The sequence below is a fragment of the Rousettus aegyptiacus genome, unplaced genomic scaffold (assembly GCF_014176215.1).
Source record: "Rousettus aegyptiacus isolate mRouAeg1 unplaced genomic scaffold, mRouAeg1.p scaffold_m13_p_3, whole genome shotgun sequence".
Classification (NCBI taxonomy): domain Eukaryota; kingdom Metazoa; phylum Chordata; class Mammalia; order Chiroptera; family Pteropodidae; genus Rousettus; species Rousettus aegyptiacus.
The window spans coordinates 117,443,984-117,471,257 of NW_023416306.1; the positions used below are offsets into that span (position 1 = coordinate 117,443,984).

General features: G+C 34.4%; 1 protein-coding gene across 2 annotated transcripts in view; it reads left to right on the forward strand.

Moving 5' to 3' along the window:
* Nucleotides 1–27,274, forward strand: part of GOLM2 (golgi membrane protein 2) — an 86,899-nt gene that overhangs the window by 26,946 nt on the left and 32,679 nt on the right. For both annotated transcript variants that reach the window (XM_016145020.2, XM_036239114.1), the window contains exons 3-6: nucleotides 1,707–1,809; nucleotides 3,519–3,609; nucleotides 7,015–7,159; nucleotides 7,470–7,550. In XM_016145020.2, the coding sequence (XP_016000506.1) occupies nucleotides 1,707–1,809; nucleotides 3,519–3,609; nucleotides 7,015–7,159; nucleotides 7,470–7,550 (420 nt within the window). The remainder of the gene's footprint in view (nucleotides 1–1,706; nucleotides 1,810–3,518; nucleotides 3,610–7,014; nucleotides 7,160–7,469; nucleotides 7,551–27,274) is intronic.

Sequence of the window (27,274 nt, forward strand, 5' to 3'; positions counted from 1 at the left end):
GAAGAGAAATTTAAAATGTGGCTTGCCTGAACTCAGAAACAGGCCAGAATGGTGGTTACCGGGGGCTGGCAGGTAGTGGGGATAAGGAGATGTTGGTCAAAGTGTACAAACTCTCAGTCATAGGATAAATAAGTTTTGGGAATCTAACATACAGCATGGTGATTATAGTTAACAATATTGTATGATATCCTTGAAAGTTGCTGAGAGTAGATCTTAAATGTTCTCATCACAAAAAGAAATGGTAATTATGTGAGGAGATGGAGATGGTTATACCGTAGTGGCAATCACTCACAGTAAGTGAATAAAATCAACATGTTGCATACCTTAAACTTACACCATATTATATCTTAATTAAAAAAAAATTTTTTTAATGAACAAGGTACAGGCATTTTATGTGAATCATTTATTTTTCATACCCGATTATTATACTATGAAATAGCTATTATGCAGATTATTAAACTTTTTATTTATATACCTCAGCAGATGTTCATGTGACTTTAAAATTTTTATTTGCGGTCATTGCTACACTTAGGATTCCACAATAAAATTTAGAAAGAGAAAAAAAATGCTCCAAATTCTACCAGTAAACATAATCACTGGTAACACTTTGCTATATTTTATTTTAGTCTAATTTTTACATGGATATAGTGATATTATAAATATGTGTTTACATTTGTTTTTTAAAAACTTACATCCCAAGCATTTTTAGAGTGCCTTTAAAGTAATAAGACTAATTCTATAAGCCTTCATGAATGGTAGCTATAATATTGGTATATTAAGGTTAAACATATTTTAGTCTTAAGATGTCACTTATATAGATAGACTTTTGTTGCCATTAAAAAATCAAGACCTTAAAAAAATATTAAGATCTTCTTAACTACTTTCGCTTAACTGCTAGCAGTTAGCTCATTTTTAAACCATCTATCAAAATGACATTTCTTTTCTCTGGCTGAATTTCTTTTATTTGTAGGGTCAGATAAAGAAGAAGCAGCTCTAGAAAATATGGAGCCAGTAATTGTGGATTAAATGATCACAAAAGAGCATATGGCCCAGCTTTTAATTTACTTTCCACTTAGAATTTCATGGTATTCATTATAACTAAAACTTTCAGCCTTAGTCCAGAAAGTATGAGCTTTGAAAATAGAATTTTGGTATTTTGATATATTTGTTATGTGAATCAGTAGCAGAACTAAAAATAAGATTTAAAGTGTTTGGCGCCTAAGTTGGGAGTCAAATGTGGTTTAAAATGGAAAAAGAACTCTGAATTCTAAAGCTAGTGAACATATCTAAAAAATAGGATTCCACCCTGTTTCTATAAAGCAGATAGATTTAAAGAGTTAGGTAGGTTTTTCTTCTTCTTCTTCTTCTTCTTCTTCTTCTTCTTCTTCTTCTTCTTCTTCTTCTTCTTCTTCTTCTTCTTCTTCTTCTTCGAGGGCAGGGGTACTGTTTCCACAACTTAGTTTATGTCTACATAATGTGAAAAGATGTATAATTTTTAAATATTTCTGATCGATGTGAAAGCCACATTGTTTTAAAATAAATTTTATTGCCCATCTATGTCATAAAAAGCAATTAAATTGGGGTACTGATTATATAATTTAACTTGCTGAGAAGTGTACATAATTTTTTACAATCCCATACCTTTTCAATAGGAAGCATTAGAGTGAGTAAACTTTATTCTTTTGATTCTTACCTTGTGTGGATAGAGCAACTTGCTGAGCTTCGTCAGGAGTTTCTTCGACAAGAAGACCAGCTTCAGGACTATAGGAAGAACAATACTTACCTTGTGAAGAGGTTAGAATATGAGAGGTAAGGTGCTACATGCAACAAATGTTTATGGATCTGGAATATCTCTACAATTTTGGACAGTTTTTTCTCTCTGGCTTCTCCTTTTCTTCTTTCATTTTCTTAGGTCTTTTCAATTCATTTTCTAGTGTCTTTCTATGACTCTTTGAAATCCAAAATAGTCTTTTATTTCAATATGTTTAATACCATGAAAATATCTCTTACAAGGCATGTTGAGTCTGCCCATGTGAGACAGGAAATCTTGCCTGAGTTTTATTGAATTAGGGGTGGCTAAGACTGAAAGATTAAGATTCTGTGATTCTTTTTGAGGGGCATTCTGAAGATGAAGACAGCACTGGGAGATGCCCCACAATAGCTGTGGTCTGAGTGCCACCTGTACTTCAGTCCCCTTGCTCACACCTCTACACTTAGTTTGTGAGGAGGTCTAGGAACCTCTTAGGGGCCTTTTTAGCAGTCACTCTTTAAAAACCTTTATTATATCTTTAATCAGTTTTACAGTAAAAGGTAGTTTTTGGGTCCGCACACCAGAATTAGAAAGATTTGCCATACTTTAAAGTGCCATTTATCCATTTCTGATTTCTTACTCTTGTAATTTATCAATATGCATCCAATGACATGTATATATTTTAACCTAACAATATTCAGTAGTTATTCGTATACCTACAAGATTAGAGATTCAGTATATTTAGAGGCAATATAATATTCTAGCCCATTAATGTACCAAAGCTTGTTTAATCTCTCCCAGTTGCTGAACCCACTATATTTTTCCTTTTTTCATTATTATGACTATCAGCTATAAAAATCTTTATGCAAAAAGGATTTTTCTTTTTTTTTTTTATTACTTCACTGGTATATATTCTCAAATATAGAGTTCCTGAGATAGAATATTTTATTGCTTTTTTTGCTCATATTACATATATGAAAGATTGCTTTCTAATATGACTACTACTTAATAATGTAAATGTTTCCCCATAGCCTCACGAGCATTAGCTTTTATAATTCTAATTTATCTTTGCTAGTATAGAAATAGATAATACTACAAATACGTACAGGAAATTTAATTGGCATTTTTAATGGTGAGAGTTAACATTTTTCTATATATTTATTAACTATTTGTTTTTGCATGAACAATCTATTTGTATCCTTTGACTGCTTGTCCAATGGAAACTCACAACCTTTATTTATTTGGTTTGTTCCTTTACCTTTTCTCTTGATGGTTCCAATCTATTTTATTTATTAGTTCCTTCCATTCTTGCTCTTCGTATGGTGTAAACTTATTATTGTGTTTAAAGTACTAACTACTGGATGAATCATCTGCCGCCACTGCTTATTAACTCTCATAATTCTATTTTTTTCTCATCTATTACTATATATTGTTCTTACAGTTTTCTATATAGTGTTTTTCTTTTCTGTAATTAAAGTTGGATTTGACAATTGTTTTTTTATAAATGCAATTTATAAAAACAAACTTCATCTTTCTAATTTCAGTTTTTTAAATCAGCTTTATCAGTATCCTTTATTTCCTATTAAAGTTTCAAATGTTTTAAGAATTTTGACCGTCAGCTATATTTATGTCTGCTTTTTGTCCTTCCTTGCCCACTTTCATGTCAACTGAATGCTTTGTCATTATAAATGTATGTTTTCAACTTCTAGACAACTTTGAGAATCCAATCCAAGATAATATAGTCTAAAAGAATGACTTTGTAATTTAGTTTTCAGTGTGGACAACAGATCAAGGAATTAAGAGTACAACATGAAGAAAATATTAAAAAATTAGCAGACCAGTTTTTGCAGGAACAAAAGGTAAATTTAAAAAATACTTAAATCAGAATATGTTCTTATAAGTCATGTAATTTAGAAATTAAAATATGTACTTTTGTTATAAAATATTGTATTTTAAGTATTCTAACCTGCATAATTCTAAAAATAATTTGCAGTGGAGTGGCTTTATTGCCGAGTAAATTAGATATTTTCAAAAATATAACCTCAACTCTTAAAACTAATTTTGAGCTAAATGTCTTTTATCTGACTTTTAAAAATAATTTTTGCTGTAAGTATATTTCTTAGATTGTAAAGTAGAAAACATTTTACTGAAAAATTAATTACTTCCTATTTTATGCTTTTGAGAAACAGCAAAAAATTGAGAAACTTTTCCCTTAATTATAAATTTCCATTATTCTGAATTCCTTTCTTAAAACACAGAAATAAAACATTAGCCACTATTTTGATTCATATTTTTGGGAGTGGCAAATTCTTTTATTAATTTATCCATTTTCAGTTGATACATATTACAAAAGCCCTGCTAGAAATGGAGAGAATTTGTCTGAAGATTACTAGTCATTAGGACATTCATATTTTTATACCCTACAGTCTCATTTGACTAGCTGTGGTTTGTGTAAAGTCTTGTGATTTAAAGTAAAGAGAAGTTAAACAGTGAAAAATGTTTATATTACTCGTGGTACCATTTCCCCTAAAGGAAAAGAAGTAAAGGAAACTAGATTTTTGTTCTTAGCTGTTTCACTGTTTTACAAAGTGGAATAGCTACTGCCTGTCTGCAGTCTGCCCTGAAAAGATCTGAGGACAAATTGCTGGAAGATGGCAGGTCTGAGTGAGCTAGTGGCATAGGGGCATGGAGGACAACTAGACATATTATTGAGACAGTGAATAGTTAGAGGAGCATAATAGATCCCAAAAGGAAAAAGAGAGGTTGCTGTTATATTTGTGTTATAAGCCCATGTAAATAATGGGGTAAGTTTATTCTCTTCTGTTCTTCCAAGAAGCTCAGTTGAGAGCTTTTCCCTTTCTCCAGGCAAGTGTAATTTTCTCTTTCTGTCTTCTATACTAGGCTATTTTTATATTATAATTAACTAACTTCTTCTCCAATTTTTCTTTGCCTTTATCCTGCCCTAAATGGAACAAGGTGAGAAGAAATGGAGCTGTTTTAGAGAACTTCCCCATACCCTTCAGACCAACAGCTTTCCCACCCTATCTCTTTATATTCACTGTTCTTCCAAGTACTAAAACAAATTGATTCTGTGAAATTTGAGGGTTTTTTCCATAGGAACAAATCTAGTGTAAGCTATTTAAAACATACATAAGTTGTATTCAGAGATTTTTTTTTTTTTTTAACTAAGCACATGCCTATGTTAGAAATTACTCTGGAGAAGGGACCAGCAAACTAAATCTAACCTATTCTCATACTGTCCATGAATAAAGAACGGTTATTACATTTGAAAATAGTTGAGAAATCAAAAGAATATTTTATGATGGGAAAATTATAAGAAATTCATTTTCATGTCTATTAATACAGTCCTATTGGAACATAGCTATACATTTATGTGTTTATTGCTTTCATTGCTACAAAGGAAGAGGAATTGTAGACCAGAGATGACTAAAGAGACCTGAGGACTAAATGCAATGTAGTATCCTGGATTGGATCCTGGAACAGAAAAAGAACTTAGTGGAAAAAGTGGTGAAATCGAAATAAAGTCTGGAGTTTGATGAATAATATACTAATGTTTTCTTAGTTTTGTGAATGTACCATGCTAATGTAAGATGTTAATATTAAAGGAAATTGAGCGAGGGATAATTACTTGTCTGTAAATCTAAAATTATTTCAGTATAAAAAGTTTATTTAAAAAACAATTAGGTGGCCTTCTTACCAAGTTACCAACATTGCATTTAGAAAGCCATTTTAAGAATATTTACTGTCCATTCACTTAAAAGTATGATCATTCATATCACATCAAAGGGACAACATCTTTGCTAACTATTTCTAATGGAAAAGTATTTTGAACAGTAGTTTGTTGACTTTTAAGTTTTATTTAACAGTTTGTTTTATTCACATCTACTAATAGTGTAGTACTATAGAAATAGCCTTATGATATAGCATTATAGTGAAAAATGCACAGAGATGCAGGATAGGTGCTCAGTTTGTGCCTCATTGAGATTTTCACCCTTCGCCTTCATACTGATATTTAAAAATTGTTGTTTATCGTTTCACTCAACAGTTAAACTCTCAGATTTCACTATAGCTTACCAAGTTCCCAGATAATGTGAGCATAAGAAAGACTGTTAGGTTTGATTTCCTTTCCCACAATTCTCTAGCTTTGTAACCTTGGACAAGCTACTTAACTTCTTTATAAACCTCAATTTTATTTTATTTTTTCTAAAACTGTTCATTTATCTCTACTAGAGGATAAATTTGAAAAAGCACTTTGTAAACTGTGGTGCATGGTGCAAATGTTTATTATTAATTTTATCTCCAGGTACACGGGAATACCTACTACACCTGATTGTTGTGGCACCTTTTTTCCTTTATTGTGACAAATTCTTAGAATTTGGCTCATGCATTTGCAGATTTCTTGTAGATTTTTTAATACTATTGTTTTATATAACATTACTAATGATTATATTCCATGGTGTTCTAGAGTTGACAAACCATTTATAAAAGCATTTAATGTTAAGTAGAAGGACCTATATACAGCAACCAGCAAACCAATGTCTACTTGTCTCTGTGCCTTTCCTAATTTCCCACCGAGGCAACTCGAGTAATATAAAAGAGAAAACTGACCTGAAATAGAACTGAGTCAGGCCTAACCGTATACCTGAAGATTCAAGTTTTCCAAGGAGACGATATAGTTAGGAGCAGGTTGGAGGGAGCACTGACCTATATATTGTTCTGCCATTACTTCTTATGCTTAAGTGGTCAGTCTGCCTGTTTTCCACCCTTGCTGTTTCTTCTGGGAAGTAGCCATGTGTCATGCACAATGGGGCACCTGTGTGCCAACCTCTTGCTGTCTGCCATCCTGCTCAATTACAACATAGAGGACCTACCCTGCCCACAGCTCCCAGGACAATGCCTAACTGTAGGCCACCACAGCAACCTAAAGTGCTCAGCAAGACTCTTCTTGCAGAATCACTTCCTTAGCATAGCCAAAGAGAATTACCTCTGCCTAACACCTCAGGCCATTTACTCTAATTAGAGAATTTAAAAAAGGTATTGGTTATTCTTTTGATTTCACATCAGGTATTAAAAACTGAACAGAAAATAATGTTATATCCTACATTTCAAAATGTTTGATATTTGGACCCATGGTATATGTTCCAGAAAATGAACAGTTTCAGAACATTTAATTTAAAGTTGTTTTAATGATTTAACATTTTGAACTGAAAAATATTTACTGTTATCAAATCTTTATCTAACAGCAAGAGGCCCACGAGTTTGAATTAAAAGTTGGAAATGAATTGGGTATAAACAATCATGCATTACCTAAAAATGTTCCAAAAGTACCTGAGAATGCTGCAGATAGAAACGAAGAACCCTCAAGCAATCATATTCCACATGGGAAAGGTATTATTACTATTTTGTTTTGTGTTAATAGATATTCTTTTATGATTTTGAGATGAGCATTTTCAATCATAAAGTGTATTGTTTGATTTTAGTTCAGTTATGATTAGCCATCTGTATTGTTTCAATTTTGGATTCTTTGATAGAGGAGAAAAAATAGTTACTTTAGCTTTAGGACTATGTCCAAAGTAAGGTATAAAGACATTCAGTCAGGGTAGCTTATTGCTTGAGAAACTGATTGTTACATTCCTTCAAAACATTTTCAATTTATGTAAGGAAAAATACAAAGTTATATCTTTTGTTATTTGGGCAGAACCAGTCAAACGAGATGGTGATGCAGGAATGCCTGGAATAGAGGAGAATGACCTTGCAAAAGTTGATGATCTTCCCACTGGTAAGTAAAAGTTTTTAGAGTATTTATCTAAAGTGATCAGATTGTTTTTCATGTGACCCTATTCTCTATTTGAGTAACACTTGAGAAAAGTCACAAATACCTGTATGATTGATATTTCCAGTTAATAACTACCCGTTAATTGCCAGGACTTTTTGGATATAACTTTATGAAAAGTTTTGCCAGAAGGTATAAAGTACTTGTTTTTGCTTTGATAAGAGTCAACAATATTTGAACCTTTTCTTGATTACTCAGTTATTGTTCATGACAGGTATGCTATGTTAGAGCCATTTATGTTTACTAAAAGTATATATGGCTCATTTTTTTCAGATTAAATGTTCCCAGATTGTTGTTGTTGATGTGCTTTAATACAGCATAGTAATATTCTTATATAGGCTTCTAGGATTTGGCTTGTCCTTTCAGTTAATTAACCCACACTTTAAATAGTTTATTCATTCTTTTCCTTTTTTTCTCTTTTACGGTCACTTCTGCTCAGTGTATCTTTCTTTGTTTATGTGTTTATTTCTTTTCCATTTCCATTTGAAGTCTGTATCACTTTTGCTGTCCTAATCCCATTCGGTTTTATTTTTTCCATATCTCTGTTTTTCTTGCCATTTCTATATTTCTTGGCTATCATAGGTATCCCTCCCTGCCGACTCCAATTTATTATGGTGGAAAATTGGAAGTAACAGCATGTTTGTGGTTCTTCTTGGCTGTTTTTATTCTTTTTCTATTTCAGTGATTACTTCTGTGGTTACAGCTTATCATATATGGGTAAAATTGCTGAGTGTCTGAGGTCCAAATGAATAAAATATTAGCTCTTTCATTTGTAGTTTTATATTCTCAAATTCTTTCATGTCTTTATTCTTTTGGGTTTCAGTCACAGTATATCCCCTTAAAATAAAGGTACAGACAAGAACAATACCACATGTATAAAAATATGTAGTTAGAATGAGGATGATTTGTTTGCAGTGAGGTTATCCAGTGATTCTTAATGTGTGGTCCTTGGACCAGCAGTATCAGCACTACCCAGGAACTTGTTAGAAATACAAATTCTTAGGTCCTTTTCCAGACCTACTGAAGGAGAATTTCTTGGGATGCAGCCCAGCGGTATGTGTCTTAACAAGCTCTCCATGTGATTTTGATCTATGCTAGAACCACTAGCTAGATGTTAATTAAAGAAATGTTGAAAGCAAAGACCATGTATCAGTCTCAATTTTTGCAGCACTTACTCTGTTAGACTTACTTAGTTTTAGGTTGATTAATCTTTGCCCTGATTTACTTTTTAAGCTACAGCCCAAGTTTTGCCATGGATAAACTGCAGGTTTCTAATGTATGGGAGCGCTTTATTCAGATATATGATCAAAGATTGTTTACCCACTTGCATGCATTTATTTTTCATATCATATGTCTACAAAAATATGCTTACATTTAAACATGTAATTTTTAACCTGTTGTCCATTTCTCCATAGTTTTCAAGTTAAAATTGTATTATTGCTACCCTAAATGTATAATATCTTGGTTTATTTTTTTATTTGTCTACTCTCATTATTTATTCCCTAACCACCAGAAAATTCCAGAGTTGGGGTAAAATGAAATGGGAATGCAAGAGGTCTCTGAGATTTTATCTTGACCATTTTTAGATATACTGTCCTTATCAGACAGTGGTTTTCAAATGTCTTTCATACATGAATGACTTCAGCAGAGCAAAATTCCTATCTTGCTTCTGCTTGCTAAAAAAAAACTGTACAACCAGTTCATTAGAATAAAAATGGATGCATAATGCTACTTTTGATTAGATGCCAACAAATTCAAGTCTGATTTTTACAATATGAATTTGCCATATTAACTCCTACAATGGTTGTAGTATTGTAATTTAGAACTGGGAAAAACCAAAAATATATATTCTGTATAAATTTAGCATTAATGCCAAAAACATCTGTATATGCAGACACTGTCTACAGTGACATGGCATATTAGAGGCATTCATATTTGATTTTCTGTAATTTGGAAATTTCTATTACAATGTAAGTTTTTTGGAGGGATTTGTTGTTTTTGACATTTATCCTGCTTGGTGTTGTCTGAACCTGCTGGATCTGTGGTTTGGCATCTGACATTAATTCAGGGAAATTCTCAATAGTTATCATCTCAAATAGTTCTTCTGTTCTTTTCTCTTCTTTTGGTATTCCCATTACACATATGTTACACCTTTTATAGTTGTCCTAGATACCCTCTTCTAGTTTTATTCCAGTCTTTATTCTCTTTTCTTTTTTATTTCTGAGGATTCAGTTGATATATCCTCTAGTTCAGAGCTTCTTTCCTTAGTGGTGTCCAGTCTATTAATGAGCCCATCAAAGACATTCTTCATTTCTGTTACAGTGTTTTTAATCTCTAGCATTTCTTTTTGATTTTTTTCTAGGATTCCCATTTCTCTACTAACATTATCCATCTGTTTTTACATACTGTCTATTCATCAGAGTCTTTACTATATTAATCATAGTTATTTTAAATTCCTAGTCTGATAATTCTAATATCTCTGCAATGTTTGGTTTTGATGCTTGCTCTTTTTCTTCAAATTATGGTTTTTGCCTTTTAGTGTGACTTATAATTTTTCTTTTTTTTTCTTTATTTTATTAAATTTTTGGGAGCGATATTGGTTAATAAAATTATATAGGTTTCAAATGTACAATTCAATAATATATCATATGGATATTACATTGTATGTTCCCCACCCAAAGTTAAATTTCTTTTTGTCACCTCCTTTACCTTTAATCTACCTGCTCCCATCCCCTTTCCCTCTTATAAACCACTAAACTGTTGTCTGTGTCTATTAGGTTTTTTTTGTCTTGTTCATTTGTTGCTTTCAGTTTTATATCCCACATATATGCTTCTCAACTTTTTCTGTCTGACATTTTGCTTAGCATGATTATCTCAAGATCCAACCATGTTGTCGCAAATGGTAGTATTTCATCTTTTCTTATGACAGTGTAATATTCCACTGTGTATATGTACCACATCTTCTTTATCTAATCATCTATCCAAGGGCACTTTGGTTGTTTCCATGTCTTGGTCACCATGAATAATGCTGCAGTGAACATTTGGGTGCATATATATTTACAGATAAATGTTTTCAAATTTTTGGGGTCAAAATTTTGACCTAGAAGATGGATTGCTGGGTCATATGATAATTCAATTCTTAATTTTTTTGAGGGACTTCCATATTGTTTTTCATAGTAGCTGTATCAATTTACATTTCCACCAGTAGTGCATGAGGGTTCCTTTACAACCTCTCCAACACTTATTACTTGTCTTGATGATAAAAGCCACTCTAACATGTGTGAGGTGGTATCTCATTGTGGTTTCAATTTGTATTTCCCTGATAGTGAAGTTGAACATCTTTTCATGTCTATTTGCCATTTATATGTCTTCTTGGGAGAAGTGTTTGTTCAGATCCTCTGCCTACTTTTTAATTGGATTGTTTGTTGTTTTGTTGTTGAGTTGTCTGAGTTCTCTATATATTTTGGATATTAGCCCCTTGTTGGAGGTCTTGTTTGAAAATATTTTCTCCCTTTTAGCTGGTTGATACTTTGTTTTGCTGATGATATCTTTTGCTGTGCAGGAGCTTTTTAGTTCGATATAGTCTCATTTATTTTTGCTTTTATTTCCCTTGCTTTTGAGGTCAAATTCATAAAATCCTCTGTAAATCTAAGGTCCATGAGTTTAGTACCTGTGCTTTCTTCTATGCAATTTATTGTTTCATGTCTTATATTTAGGTCTTTGATCCATTTTGAGTTAATTTTTATGTATGGTGACAGATGGCAGTCTAGTTTCATTCTTTTGTATATAGCTTTCTAATTTTCTCAGCACCCTTTCTTGAAGAGGCTTTCTTTTCTCCATTATATGTTTTTGGCTCCTTTGTTGAAAATTATTTGTCTGTATATATGTGGGTTTATTTCTGGACTCTCAATTCTGTTCCATTGGTCTGTGTATATGTTTTTCTACCAATACCATGCTGTTTTGATTTGAAGTCAGACAGTATGATATTTCCGGCCTTGTTCTTTTTTCTCAGGATTGCTTTTGGCTATTTGGGGTCTTTTATGATTCCATACAAATCTGATGATTTTTTGTTCTGTTTCCTTTTTAAAAATGCCTTTGAGATTTTGATGGGGATTGCATTAAATCTGTACATTGTTTTGGGTAATATGGCCATTTTAACTATGTTGATTCTTCCAACCCATAAACACAGAATATTCCTTTCTTTGTGTCTTCTTTAACTTCTTTTAATAATGTCTTGTAGTTTTCATTGTATAGCTCCTTTGCATACTTTGTTAAGTTTATTACTAGATATTTTATTCTTTTGTTGCAATTGCAAAAGGAATTTTTTTTTTATTTCCTTTTCTGAAATTTCATTATTAGTGTATAGGATCATGATGGATTTTTGTACATTGATTTTGTATCCTTCAACTTTACTGTATTTGTGTATTGTTTCTAATGGTTTTTTTGGTGGAGTCTTTAGAGTTTTCCATACAAAGAATCATGTCATCTGCAAAAAGTGAAATTGGATTTATTCATTCTCAATTTGGATGCTTATTTCTTTCTCTTGCCTGATTGCTCTAGCTAGGACTTCCAATACTATATTGAATAAGAGTGGTGAGAATAGGCATCCGTGTCTTGTTTCTGATCTCAGAGGGAAGGCTTTCAATTTTTCACCGTTAACTGTATACTAGCTGAGAGTTTATCATATATGCCTTTATTATGTTGAGGTACTTTTCTTCTATATCCATTTTATTAAGTGTTTTAATCATAAATGGATATTGTATTTTGTCAAATGCTTTTTCTGCATCTATTGATATAAGCATCTGATTTGTATCCTTTATTTTGTTTATGTAGTATATCACGTCGATTGATTTGTGTATGTTGAACCATCCTTGTGCCCCTGGAATGAACCTCACTTGATTGTGGTGTGTGGTCTTTTCAATGTATTGTTGTATTCAATTGGCTAGTATGTTTTTTAGGATTTTTGCATTAGAGATATTGGTCCGTAGTTTTCCTTTTTTGTGTTATCCTTACCAGGTTTTGGTATTAGTTAGGAAGTATTATCTCTTCTTCAAATTTTTTTTAAGTGTTTGAAAAGGGCAGGTATTAAATCATCTTTGAATGTTTGGTAGAATTTACTAGTAAAGTTTTGGCTTTTACTTTTTGAATGGTTTTTTGATGATTGTTTCAATTTCCTTACTGTTAATTTAGATTTAGATTTTCTAGTTCTTTGTGATTCAGTCTTGAAAGGTTGTATATTTCTAAGAACTTGTCCATTTTGTCTAGGTTATTGAATTTGGTGGCATATAATCTTTCATAGTATTCTTTCATGATTCTTTGTATTTCTGTGGTATCTGTCATAACTTCTCCACTTTCATTTCGGATTTCGTTTGTGTCTTTTTTCTTTTCTCCTTAGTGAGTCTACTCAGGGGTTCATCAATTTTGTTGATCTTTTCAAAGAACCAGCTCTTAGTTGCATTACTTTTTTCTATTGCTCTTTCTCAATTTCCTTAAATTCTGCCCTAATTTTTATTATTTTCTTTCTGTTGACTTTGGGCTTCATTTATTTTTCTTTAAGATGTAATGTTAGGTTATTTACTTGGGATTTTTCTTGTTTCTTGAGATAGGCCTGTAATGATATAAACTTTCTTATACTGTTTTTTCTAAATCCTAAAAGTTTTTATATGTTGATATTTTCATTCTCATTTATTTCTATGTATCTTTTGATATTTCCTTGTATTTCTTCTTTGACCTAGTTGTACTTTTGTAGCATGTTTTTTAATTTCCATATATTTGTGGTTTTTCCTGCTTTTTACATTTGATCTCCAATTTCAAAGCATTATAGATCAAAGAATATGCTTGGTATGATTTCAGTTTTCTTAAATTTGTTGAGGCTAGTTGTGTGTCCCACATAGGGTCTGTTTTTGAGAGTTCATGTATACTTGAGAAGAATGTGTGATCTGGTGTTTTAGATTGAAAGGCTCGGTAAATGTCAATATGCCTAATTGGTCTAATATGTCATTTAAGGCTATTTCTGTATTGATTTTCTGTTTGGATGATCTTCCATAGCTGTCAATGGGGTGTTTTAGGTTCCCTACTATAATTGTGGTTTTCTCAGTTTCTCCTTTTGTTCTGTTAGTAGTTGCTTTATATATTTTGGTGGTCCCTGGTTGGGACATATATATTGATAAGTGTTATGTCATCTTGAAGTGTCTTTCTTTGTCTCTTGTTACCATTTTACGCTAAAGTCTATTTTGTCAGATACAAGTACAGCTACACTCACTTTTCTCTGGATGCCATTTGCTTGGAGTATTGTTTTCCACCCTTTCACTTCGGATCTATATTTGTCCTCTCAATTGATATGTGTCTCTTGAAGGCAGCATATGGTTGGGTTTTGTTTTTTATTCAATCTACTACTCTGTGCCTTTTTATTGATGAGTTCAGTCCATTTACATTTAGGGTGATTATTGATATCTGAGGTTTTCCTATAGCCATTTTATCTTTTGTTTTCTGGTAGTTCAGTATTTGCATTGTTTCTTTGCCCTGGTGTTTCTGTTTATTATTTAGTTTGGTGGTCTTCTATGTTTTTTCCCTCTCTCTTTATGTTATGTGTCTCAATTCTGGATTTTTTTGTGTGTATGGTAACCATCAAGTTTATGTAAAAGAAAGTTTCCTATATACAGTAGTCCTTTTTCTTCTGCATGAGTCTTATCTCCTTTCCTCTTTGGAAATTCAGACCTTTACCTCTGCCTCTTTTTTGTTTTCGTTGTTTCAGATTATCCCTAGTTATGCTGTGAGTTTATTTCTTAGTTGCAGTAACTATTGTCTTCTCTTTTTAAATATTTTTATTCTCTTTAACTATTATGTAATATTTAAGTGTATAATATCCTATTCTGAATAAGGGTTGCAATTTCCTGTTTCTCTCTGTTAGTCATCTTACTCATAGTTTTGTATCTTTTTGTCTATTTGTTTCAGGTAGAATGACCCTTCAGTAGTTTCTGTAATGCAGGCCTTGTGGTAGAAAATTTCCTCAGCTTTCATATATCTGAAAAGGTCTTTATTTCTCCTTCATATCTATATGTTATTATTGGCTGGTAATTTCTCTCTTTCAATAATTTGAATATTTGATTCCACTTCCTCCTAGCTTGTGGAGTTTCTGCTGAAAAATCTAATGGTAATCAATGGGTTTTCCTTTGTAGGTACTGTCTTCTTTTCCCTGGCTGTCTTGAGGATTCTTCCTTTGTCACTAATTTTTGATAGTTTTAATATAACATACCTTGGAGAGGCCTTTTTGGGCTGAGATAATTAAGTGTTCTGTTTGCTTCTTGGATTTGAGGATCCAGTTTTTTCTATAAATTTGGGAAGTTCTCATCAACTATTAGTTTGAATAGGCTCTCTGTTCTCCCTCTCTTCTTCTGGTATACCCATTATTCTTATATTTCTATTTCTGATGGAGTCAGTTCTCATAGAGTTCTTCAATTTTTTTTTTTTTAACTCTCAAGTCTCTTCTTACATCTGTGTCATTTCCATATTTCTGTCTTCGATATCACTAATTTTTTCTTACATCTGGTCAGCTCTATATCCTAAGCTCGCTATTTCACTCTTCATCTCTTTCCTTGAGTTCTTCAGCTACAGAATTTTTATTTGGTTCTTTTATAAAGTTTTAATCTTTTTGATAAAGTATTCCTTTTGTTCATTGATTTTATTTCTGAGTTCCTTAAACTGCCTGAGTTATCTTGCTTCTTGTTAAGTTTTCTTAGAACTGTGATCTTGAATTCTCTGTCATTTTAATCACATTTCTATATCTATTTCTGGAGATTTTTCATTTTTTTTTCTGAGCTGCCTTGTTAACTTGGTTGTTCATGGTATTTAATAGATTGTTTCTTTACCTAGGCATTTGTGGGCATGAACTCTGCTTTTTAACCTATTTCCCATTTGCTCTGAGAATACTTGCTGGCAGTGCTTGCAGCTGTAGTGTTTACCCTAAGATAACTCATGGATTATAGTCCTACCTTTACCACCAAAGTCTGCTATGAAATATCCTGCTTTTATTATTATTTTCACATTGCTCTAGAAATATAGTCTTTGGAAACAAATGACATCATTCTATTTATAGCATTCTGTCTTTAGTTGTGTTATTTCCATTTACAAAATATAGCAATTCTTGATTGCTAAAAATGTCAAATCCTAGAAAATGTAGCATTTCTATGCATGATGTTAAATTAAAGCTTGCAGTGAGGTGCACTTATTTTTCTAAATGGGAAAAGGGTTAAAATATTTTATTGTTATTAAGAATGATCCTTTAGGTTGATAAGAAGAGGTTTTCCTTTTGTTTTCCAGTAGGTGGCGCAAAAGCTTCCTGCATTGCCAAGGCCTCCCAAATCTCTGCTGGGTGGCAAAAAATGCCTTTTATTCCTTGCAGAGGTGGGTGATTTCTCTGCGAACAGGCCGTATTAGTCTCAGGGCTGTGGTAGAATGGTGGGCAACAGGATTCTGAGCCGCTGAAGTTCTGGCACTGCCTGAGCAGCCAGATGCAGTGTTGTGCTCCCTAAAGTGTTCCAGGTACCTCCACCAGGCTCTGCCTTCATGGGTGAGGGTAGGTCGGGTTAAGAGGGACCACCTGTGTGCCTGTGGCTCTATTTTCCTCCTAGTTATAGCAGCTACCAGCAGCTGCCTCGCCTCTGTATCTCCACCTCTGTCACTAGGACCAGACTCAGTATGAATCTACCATGCAGAAGTTGTCTCTTCAATTCTCAGGATTGCAGATACCCTGCTTTGTAGCATGACACTTGCTGCTGCAGTTTCCCCTGGGGCCCACTGCTAGCTCTGGGAATGGGGCAGGAGGCAGTCAGGTCCTGAGACTTGTTTTCTGCCTGGCAATGGTGGCTGCTAGAATACAGCCGTCATACCTCTGTATTCAGTCTCTGCACTGATCACTGGGTTCCTTCATGTATGCTGATCCACTTAGAGGAATGCTTGAGGCTATAGAGAGTGCATGCCACAACCTGATTCCTCCCCTCTCCTTGAGTCCCACAGGGAGCTCTAGGCTGTGTCCACAGCGCCAGCACCTGACTATGCTCTCTCCCTTTCCTCCTTTACTCACCTGATTGGCCCACCTTCAGAGGCTTTGATGCCAGATCTCTCACAAATGTCTGTGTGTTAGCCTGGGAATCTTCTATTGGATTATAGCTGTTTAACTTGTTGTAGTCTCAAGGGGAGAGATCAAGGGGACCCCTCACGTCGCTGTGCTTCTGACCATAATTTTTTCTAGGTAGCTGGACATGATGTACTAGGTAAAAGGCATTGCTGTAAATAGGCCTTTATTAATGTGATAGGGAAGTAAAACATTCTGTAGTCCTATGATTAGGTCTCAGTCTTTCAGTAAGCCTGAACTTGTAGACTGTGAACATTACCAAGTGTTAATCAGATATTTTCACCCCTCTGAGGTGGGACAGAATGGCTAAAGTGCACTGAGATTGGGTACTACAGTCATAAACAGCTTAACGACAGGGATTTGTTCTGAGAAATGTGTTGTTAGGCAATTTCATCATTGTGCGACCATCACAGAGTGTACTTACACTCTGTGTGATATCACCTATTGCTTCTAGGCTAAAAATCTGTATAGCATGTTACTGTACCAGACAACACAAGATTAAGTCAAGCACATCAGAAAATGATGCAATCAAGAACAGTAAATATAAGATGTATGAGGTCACTGTTGACATAACATAGCATACTGTTTTCTGGCAAACATTTTTTTTATAAGTATAGTAAGCTCTAAAGTAATAATAAAAAGTCTCGTATAGTAAATACATAATTTAGTAACATAGTTATTCATTATTATTATCAAGTATTATGTACTTTAGATAATTGTAGGTGCTATACTTTTTTTTAATTTTTAAAAATTAACTTTATTGGAATAACATAGGTTAATACAATTTTATAATTTTCAGGTGTACATTATAATTTGACATCTGTATATTCTATTGTGTATTTACCACCCAAAGTCCAGTTTCCTTCAGCTACCATATATTAGATCCCCTTTACCCACTTCACCCTCCCCCTATATTTGACCCACTTTACCCCATCTATCTCCCTCCTCCTCCCCTACCTCTTACCCTCTGGTAACCACTAGTCTATTATCCATGTCCATGAGTCTCTGATTGTTTGTCCTGCTTATTTGTTGCTTTTAGGTTTGTATCCCACATATAAGTGATATCATGTGATTTTTCAACTTTTTATGTCTGGCTTATTTCGCTCAGCTTGATTATCTTGAGGGTCCATCCATGTTGTCGCAAATGTCAGTGTTTCATCTCTTCTTATAGCTAAGTAATATTCCATTGTATATATGTACCACAACTTCTTGATCCAGTCATCTATCATAGGATGCTTTGGTTGCTTGCATGTCCTGGCCACCGTGAATAATGCTGCTAGGAACATTGATGTGCAAATAACTTTTTGGATATGAGATTTCAAGTCTTTGGGGTAAATACACAGTAGATACATTGCTGGTAGCTCAATTCTTAGTTTTTTTGAGGAACCTCCATACTGTTTTCCATAGTGGCTGTACCAATTCACAGTCCCACCAGCAGTGTATGAGGGTTCCTTTTTCTCCGCATCCTCTCCGACATTTGTTATTACTTGTCATATTGATAACAGCTATTCTAACCAGTGTGATTGTATCTCATTGTGGTTTTGATTTGCATTTCCCTAATAGATAATGATAATGAACATCTTTTCATATGTTCATTGGCCATTTGTATGTCCTCTGGGGAGATGTGTCTGTTCAGATCCTCTGCCAATTTTTTGGTTGGATCATTTGTTTTTTTGTTGTTGTTACTGAGTTGTATGAGTTCTTTGTATATTTTGGATATTAGGCCCCTATTGGAGGCATTGCTTACAAATGTATTTTCCCATTCTGATGGTTGTCTCTTTACCTTGATGACAGTTTCTTTTGCTGAGCAGAAGCTTTTTAGTTTGATGTAGTCCCATTCACTTATTTTTGCTTTTACTTCCATTGCCTTTGAGGTCAAATTCATAAAATCCTTTTTAAGTCCAAGGGCCTTGAGTTTAGATCCTATGTTTTCTTCTATGCATTTTATTGTTTCAGGTCTTATATTCAGGTCCTTAATCCATTTTGAGTTAATTTTGGCATATGGTGATAGACAACAGTCAGTTTGATTCTTTTGCAGGTGACTTTCCAGTTTTCCCAGCACTGTTTACTGAAGGGGCTTTCCTTTCTCCACTGTATGTTATTGGCTTTTTGGTCAAAAATTATTTGTCCATGTAAATATGGGTTTACTTCTGGACTCTCAATTCTGTTCCACTGGTCCCTGTGTCTTTTTCTGCCAATACCATGCCATTTTGATTAGTGTCACTTTGTAATATAATTTGAAGTTGGGCAGAGTGATGCCTCCAGCCTTGTTCTTTTTTATCAGGATGGCTTTCATGATTTGGGGTCTTTTGTGCTTCCATACGAATCTGATGATTTTTTGTTCTTTTAATTTAAAAACTGCTGATGGGATTTTGAAGGGGATTGCATTACATCTGCATAATGCTTTAGGTAATATGGTCATTTTAACTATGTCGATTTTTGCAATCCAAGAACACAACATGGAATATCTTTCCATTTCTTTGAATCTGCTTTGATTTCTTTTAATAGGGTGTTGTAGTTTTCGTTATATAGGTCCTTCACTTGTTTTGTTAAATTTATTTCTAGGTATTTCATTCTTTTTGTTGCAATTGCAAAAGGAATTATTTTTTCCACTTCTTTTTCTGACACTTTGTTGTTAGAGTAATAGAATGCTATGGATTTTTGAACGTTGATTTTGTAACCAGAAACTTTACTGTATTTGCTTATTGTTTCTAGTAGTGTTCCTGTGGAGTCTTTAGGATTTTCTTTGTAGAGAATCATGTCATCTGAAAATAGTGACAGTTTGACTTCTTCATTTCCTATTTGGATGCCTTTTATATCTTTCTCTTGTCTGATTGCACTCGCTAGGACCTCCAATGTTATATGAACGACAGTGGGGACAGTGGACAGCCTTGTTTTGCTCTTGATCTTAGGGGGAAGGTTTTTAGTTTTTCACCATTAAGTTTGATGTTGGCTGAGGGTTTGTCATAGATGGCCTTTATTATCTCAAGGTACTTTCCTTCTATACTGATTTTGTTAAGAGTTTCGATCATACATGGATGCTGTATCTTGTTGAAGGCTTTTTCTGCATCTATTGATACGATCATACAATTATTATTTTTTAATTTGTTTATGTGATGTATCACATTAATCAATTTGCATATGTCAAACCATCCCTGTGCCTCTAGGATGAAGCCCACTTGATCATGGGGTATAATCTTTTTAATATGTTGCTGTATTTGGTTCACTAGTTTCTTATTTAAATTTTTGCATTTGTGTTCATGAGGGATATTGGTCTGTAGTTTTCTTTTTTTGTGTTATCTTTACCAGGTTTTGGTATCAGAGTACTGTTGGCCTTATAAAATGAGTTGCTAAGTATTGCATCCTCTTTGATTTTTTGGAAGAGTTTAAGGAGAATAGGTATTAATCTTCTTTGAATGTTTGGTAGAATTCACTGGTGAAGCCATCTGGTCCTGGCCTTTTACTTTTTGGTAGGTTTTTGATGATTGTTTCAATTTCCATATTGCTGATTGGTCTATTTAGATTTTCCAGTACTTGATTCAGTCTAGGAAAATTGTATTTTTCTAAGTGCCGGTCCATTTCTTCTAGATTATTAAGTTTGTTATTATATACTTTTTCATAATATTCTTGCATGATCCTTTGTATTTCTGCAGTGTCAGTCATAATTTCCCCTCTTTCCTCTTTCCTTTCATTTGTGTTCTTTTTTTTCTTTAGTGAGTCTAGCCAGGGGTTTGTCAATTTTATTAACCTTCTCAAAGAACCAGCTCTTTGTTGTATTTATTTTTCCTATTTTTTAAATTCGATTTCATTTATTTCTGCTCTAATTTTGATGATTTCTTTCTTTCTGCTGACTTTAGGCTTCATTTGTTCTTCCTTTTCTAGTTTTTAAAAATGAAGTATTAGGTTTTTTATTTGGGCTCATTCTTATTTTTGAAGATAAGTCTGTAATGATATGAACTTTCCTCTTATGACCACTTTTGTCATGTCCTAAAAGTTTTGATATGTTTTAACTATCATTATCATGTGTTTCTATATATCTCTTGATCTCTCTTTTATTTCTTCTCTGACCCAGTTATTCTTCAGTAGCATGTTGTTTAATCTCCATGTATTTATGGTTCTTACTGCTTTCTTTTTGCAGTTCATCTCTAGTTTCAAAACATTATGATCAGAGAATATGGTTGGTATGATTTCAGCCCTCTTATATTTTGAGGATATCTCTGTCCCAGTATGAGATTGATTCTTGAAAATGTTCCATGTGTACTAGAGAAGACTGTATAAGCAGCTGTTTTGGGATGGAAGGCTTTGTAAATGTCAATTATGTCCAATTGGTCTAATGTGTCATTTAAGGATGTTACTTCCTTATTGATTTTATATTCGGATGATCTGTCCATATCCGACAGGGGGGTATTTAGATCCCCTACTATGATAGTTTTTTGGTCTGTTACTCCCTTTAGTTCTGCTAGTAACTGCTTTACATATTTTGGAGCTCTTTGATTGGGAGTATAGATATTAATAAGTGTTATATCTTCTTGGTGCATGATTCCCTTTATCATTATGAAGTGTCCTTCAATATCTTTCTTTACCTTTTTATTTTGAAGTCTATTTCATCTGATATTAGTACTGCTACTCCTACTTTTCTCTGAATGCAATTTGCTTGCAATATCATTTTCCACCCTTTCACTTTGAGTCTATATTTGTCTTTGGAGCTAAGATGTGTCTCCTGGAGACAGCATATGGTTGGGTTTTGTTTTTTGATCCATTCTGCAACTCCATGCCTTTTTATTGGTGAGTTCAGTCCTTCTACATTAAGGGTGATTATTGAAATATGAGGTCTTCTTATATTCGTTTTATCTTTTGCTTTCTGATAATTCGGTGTTTCCATTGCTTTTTCGTCCTTGTGTTTCCGTTTTCTTTATTTTGGTTGGTTTTGTGGGTTTTGCCTCTGGTTCTTCTTGTTTTATGTTATACACTTCAGTTCTGAATCTTTGGTGTGTGGTTACCATTGTAAACATATAAAGAATAGTTATATATATACAGTCATACATTTTCTTCTGTGCTTGCCTTATCTCCATTCCCCTTTGTGAATTTGAATCTTTGAATCCTCCCATTTTAGTTATTGTTGTCTCAGTTTGTCTCTATGTATGCTGAACATTTATTACTATCTTGTTATAACAATTCAGTTCTTATTATTTAAGCTATAATGCCCTGTTCTTAGTTGCACTCCTCTGCTTCTATTTGCCTAATAGTCACTTTACTCCTAATTATGTATTTTTGTTGTTATTGTTGCTGTTATTTTGTTTTAGGTGAGCTGACCCCTTTCAGTTTTTCCTGTTGTATAGGCCTCGTAGTGGAGAATTCCCTCAATTTTTGTATGTCTGGGAAGGTCTTAATTTCTCCTTCATATCCAAAAGAGAGCTTAGCTGGATACATCATTCTAGGCTGGTGGTTCCTTTCACTTAATAGTTTAAATATTTGATTCCATTCCTTTCTGTCTTGTAAGGTTTATGCTGAGAAGTCCGACAGTCTAATGGGTTTTCCTGTATTAGTTACCATTTTCTTCTCCCTGACTGCCCTGAGAAGTCTGTCTTTGTCGTTGATTTTTGATAATTTTAATACAATGTGTCTTGGTGAAGGCATTTTTGGGTTGAGATAATAATTGGGTGTTCTGTTGACTTCTTGAATTCTAAGCTCATCTTATTTCTTAAATTTGGGAAATTTTCGTCCACTATTTGTCTGAAAATGTTTTCTAGTCCCTGCTCCTTTTCTTTGCTTTCGATAATGCCTATTATTTTTATGCTTCCTCTCCTGATGGTACCTGCCAGTTCTTGAATTTCACTTTCATTATTTTTCATTCTTCGGTTTCTCTCTTCTTCCTTCTGATTTATCTCTAGATTTCTGTCTTCGATATCAATGATCCTTTCCTCCATTTGGTTGACTCTATTTCCCAAGCTTGCTATTTCATTTTTAAACTTTCGCAGTGTGTTTTTTATCTCTAGAAGTTCTGTTCTTTTTGAAGGTTTCAGTCTCCTTGCTCTGCTCATCTAGTTGTTTTTTCGATTCTTGAAATTGTTGATATGACTCGTTTTGGAACTCACTGAGTTTTTTCAGAAGTACTATCCTGAATTGTCTGTCATTTTAGTTGCATATTTCTATGTCTGTAAGCTTATTTTCTGGAGATTTTTCTCTTTCTTTCTGAGATGGCTTGTCACCTTGGTTGTTCATGGTATTTAATGGACTCTTTCTCTACTTGGGCATTAATGGAAATGTATTCTGCTTTTTTTCCAGAAAGGAGATTTATTATATAAAGATCTCTCTTTATCCTGCTGCAAAGAAGGCACTTTTCTTTTGGTTTCCAGTCAGTGGTGTCTAAGCCTCTTGAATCTCTGCTTTACATAAAGCCTTAATAATGCCTTTTTATTTTCTTATAGCTATTTAATCATGCTCGCTACCCTCAGTTTCAGTCCCTGTCAGTGTTAGCAACAATTTCAGTAGTGTTTGCTCAGCTTCCCCTGGGGCTCCAAGGTGTTGGTCTCGGAGGTTATCGGGGGAGGGTCCCTCTGGGTTGGGAGTTGGGGACTGCACCTCAGCCTCGGTTTTGCAACCATGACTGGTAAAAATCAACTGTTGTTTTGCTGCTGTCCTGCTTCTCTTGTTTCTGCCCTGATGACTGGGCCCTGCCACAAGCTGCATGGAACTCATGGCTTTCCCATGCAGGGCTATTCAGAGAACTCACTGCTCCTTCTCCCCAACCCTTCTTCTATAGGGAGATCCTGCAGCTGCAAGAGGCAGTTTCTTTATTCCTGCCAGTCCACCACCTGATACCTGGGGTTCTGACCTGTGGTAGCTCTTATACGCAGATCTCACACACAAACATGCTCATGTGCAGTTTGGGTGTTTTTTGTTGAGTTTTAGATGTTCAGCTTATTGTTGTTACAAGGGAAGAGATCTGGGGATGTCTCTCACTCCGACATGTTTCTCAAAAAAACAAAAAAAAACAAAAAAATGCATTTCTTAAGTAGTAAGTCTGTCTACCAACTAGATTATCTGATGTAGTTTATGGGGCTCTAAATTCCTGTGGCAATTCTTTACCTAGATCTTTCTAGCCAAACCAATTAAATTCCAAGTTTTGATTCAGCACAACCATTTTGGTATGTTGTAAAAGAAAATAGAATTACAAAGTAAAATATATATGAAATATTAAATTAAATATTAGATTATGAGAGGATGTCAGTATCATGGTAGAGTAAGAAGGCACTTTTGCTTCTTCTTTTAAAGTTACCGGTTGGACAAATATTATTCAACAAAGGGTTCCCTGCTCAACACACAAACATTTCTGAGAGTTCCACATATCACATTGTGACATCTGAAGATGGATATTTTGGAATGAGCAGGGGAGGCCAGACTGGAGGAAGCACAGAGACCAGGGCAGTATCAGGAGTTTGGCTGCAGCCCTCATACAGTAACCTGTAGGAGAGGAGAGGTAGAAGCAACACTCCGATCTAAGTAACTGTCAGTTATTGAGTTTAAATCCAGTGAAGCAGTGAAGGGCAGAGACACAGCTCAGTGGTATGGCAGCCATGGACCAGAGAGGAGGAAAATTTGCAGACTCATGGATGCACTTCCCCTCACCCACCTTTTGCCCACCCCTTGCAGTGGATCTGATAGAAGTAGCATCCAGTAGAGGCAGTGGAGAGAGACATCTCGGCACAGTGTGGCTGGCAGCCTCTGATTACAAGGAGGCAAAGCTGAGCACTCTCATGCCTAGAGCCCCACTGGCTGCTACATACCCTATGGTATCTAAGACCAAGGTGACCTGGACACAGATGGGCTACCCACCACCTTGGAGAATACAGGGAATTTTCCACAATTGAGGTGACACTGTCAGACCAAGATCCCTGAGGTGCCAAGAGTGCAGATAAAAGAAAACAAAACCTTGAGCTATATCAGCATCTATTGGAAAACAAAAGAAAGACCTCAACTCTATCAACCTACAGAGTTGTTAAGAGCAAAACAGTACTTAAAAAGGAGAAGAGTACCCCACCTCAAATACCAGACAGAGGAACAATCCATCAAGTGCCATGAATAACCAAGGTAACAGTAGCACAGAAGGAAAATGAAAAGGCTCTAGAAACCAAACACAAAGACATGGAAAACTGTGATTGAAATCAACAGTCCCCAATGGCAAAAGCAGTAATAAGAGGAAAGTTCATATCATTACAGGCCTATCTCAAAAAACAGGAAGGAGCCCAAATAAACAATCTAGCATTTCATCTTCAAAAACTAGAAAGAACAAATGAAGCCTAAAGTCAGCAGAAGGAAAGAAACACTGCCATTTGCAACAATGTAGATGAACCTTGATATAATCATGCTAAACTACATGATATCACTTATATGCGGTATAGAAACCTTAAAGCAACAAATGAGCAGGACAAACAATCAGAGACTCATGGACATGGACAATAGACTAGTGGTTACCAGAGGATAGGTGGGAAGGGGAGGTAGAGTAGGTCGAAGGGGTCAAATATGTGGTGACAGAAAGAAATCCAACTATGAGAGGTGAAATGTTTTTTAAAAAATTTAAAAATAAAAATCAATCAATCAATCAGTGGCCCCCAACCTTTTTGGTACCAGGGACTGGTGCTCCTATGATAGTCTAATGCCTGATCATCTGAGGTGGAGCTAAGGCGGTAATGCTATTGCTGGGAAGCAGCTGCAAATACAAATGAAGCTTTGCTCACATGCCACTCGCCTCCTGCTGTGAAGCCCAGTTCCTAACAGGCCACAGACCAGTACTGGTTCACACTCGGAAATTGGAGACCCCTAATTTAAATGACAGAGGGTTCAAGATTGCAGTTTTGAAAGAATCTACAAGAAAACTCAGAAAGGCAGTTCATTGAGGTCAGGAATAATATCAACAAACAAAAAGAGTAATTTACAATTATATTGAATATAAATTAGAACCAAACAAATTCTTGAGCTGAATAACTCAATAAAATGAGGAGTGTATTAGAGAGTATTGAAAACAGACCAGATGGAAAAAGAAAAAACTGTAGCGAGCTTGAAGATAGAAATATAGAAATGACTCAGGTGGAAGAAGAGAGAAAACTGAGAGTTAATTTAAAAAATGTAAAATCTCTACGAGAACTATTCCGCTCCATTGGAAAGAGCAATATACTAATAGGTAACCAGATGGAGGAGAGAGGGAGAAGTGAACAGAGAGCCTGGTCAAACTAATAATTGATTAGAACCTTTGAAATCTATGGAAAGAGCTGGGCCCTTAAATCTAAGAAGCTAACAGAATGCCTAATTATCTCAGTGCCAAAAGACCTTCTCCGAGAGATATTATATTATATTAGAACTGTCAAAAGCTAATGACAAAGAAACAATTCTCAAGGCAGCCAGGGAAAAAAGACTAACCTAAAAAGGAAACCCAGTTAGATTATCTTCAGATTTTTCAGCAGAATTCTTATAAACCAGGAGAGAGTAGAGTGAAATATGTGAAACCACCAGCAGAGAATAATATATCCAGCAGAGTTGTCCTTTAGACATGAAGGGAAATAAAGCCTTTCCCAGATAGAAGGCAAGGGAATTAACCACCATAAGGTCTGCATTACAAGAAATGTGAAAAGGAACTCTTCTTCCTTAATCAAAAAGACAAAGTATACAAAACTTTTAGTAAGATGACAGGATTCAGAGAAACAGGAACTTGCGTCTTTATTTCAGAATAAGATATTGAACACTTAATTATAGCATAAAGGTTCAAGGGGGAAAACAGTTTTAAAAGACTGTAACTTCTGCAAATTAGAAACTAACGCACAGGATAAAAAGGGAAAATTCATGACCACAAAAACATAAAAGGGGAGGAGGAAAAGGATTGAACTTACACAGGCAAATGAAAGTAAAATTCAATCATAAGAAAAAGAACTATTGTATATATGAGACATCTTTTTACATAAACCTAATGGTAACCACTAAACAAAAATTTAGAGATGAGACACATAACATAAAAAAAATAAAAAAAGAGGAAGCAGGTAACAAAATCAGAAAACCACCAAACTAAAAGAGCAGACAGAAACTTAAGGGAAAAGAAAAAGTGTAGATACATAGCAACCAGAAAACAAAACATAAAATGGCTATAGTAAGTCCTCATATATCAATAATTAACTCTAAATGGACTGAACTCACCAATCAAAAAGCAAAGAATAGTGGAATGGATTAAAAAGAAGACTCAATTATATGTTGCCTTCAGGAGACCCATGTCAGCTACAAAGACAAACATAGGCTCTAAGTGAAAGGCTGAGAAGTAGATGCTTCGAGTAAATGTCATCCAGAGAAAAGTGGTTTTAGTTCTACTTATATTATACGGAATAAATTTCTAGATAAAAAAGGTAACGAGACAAAGGTGGACATTTTATAATGAAAAAGGGGACAACTCATCAAGAAGACATAATACTTATCAATATATATACAGCCAACCTGGGAGCACTAAAATATATAAAGCAGTTACTAACAGACCTGGAAGGAGAAGCTGACAAAA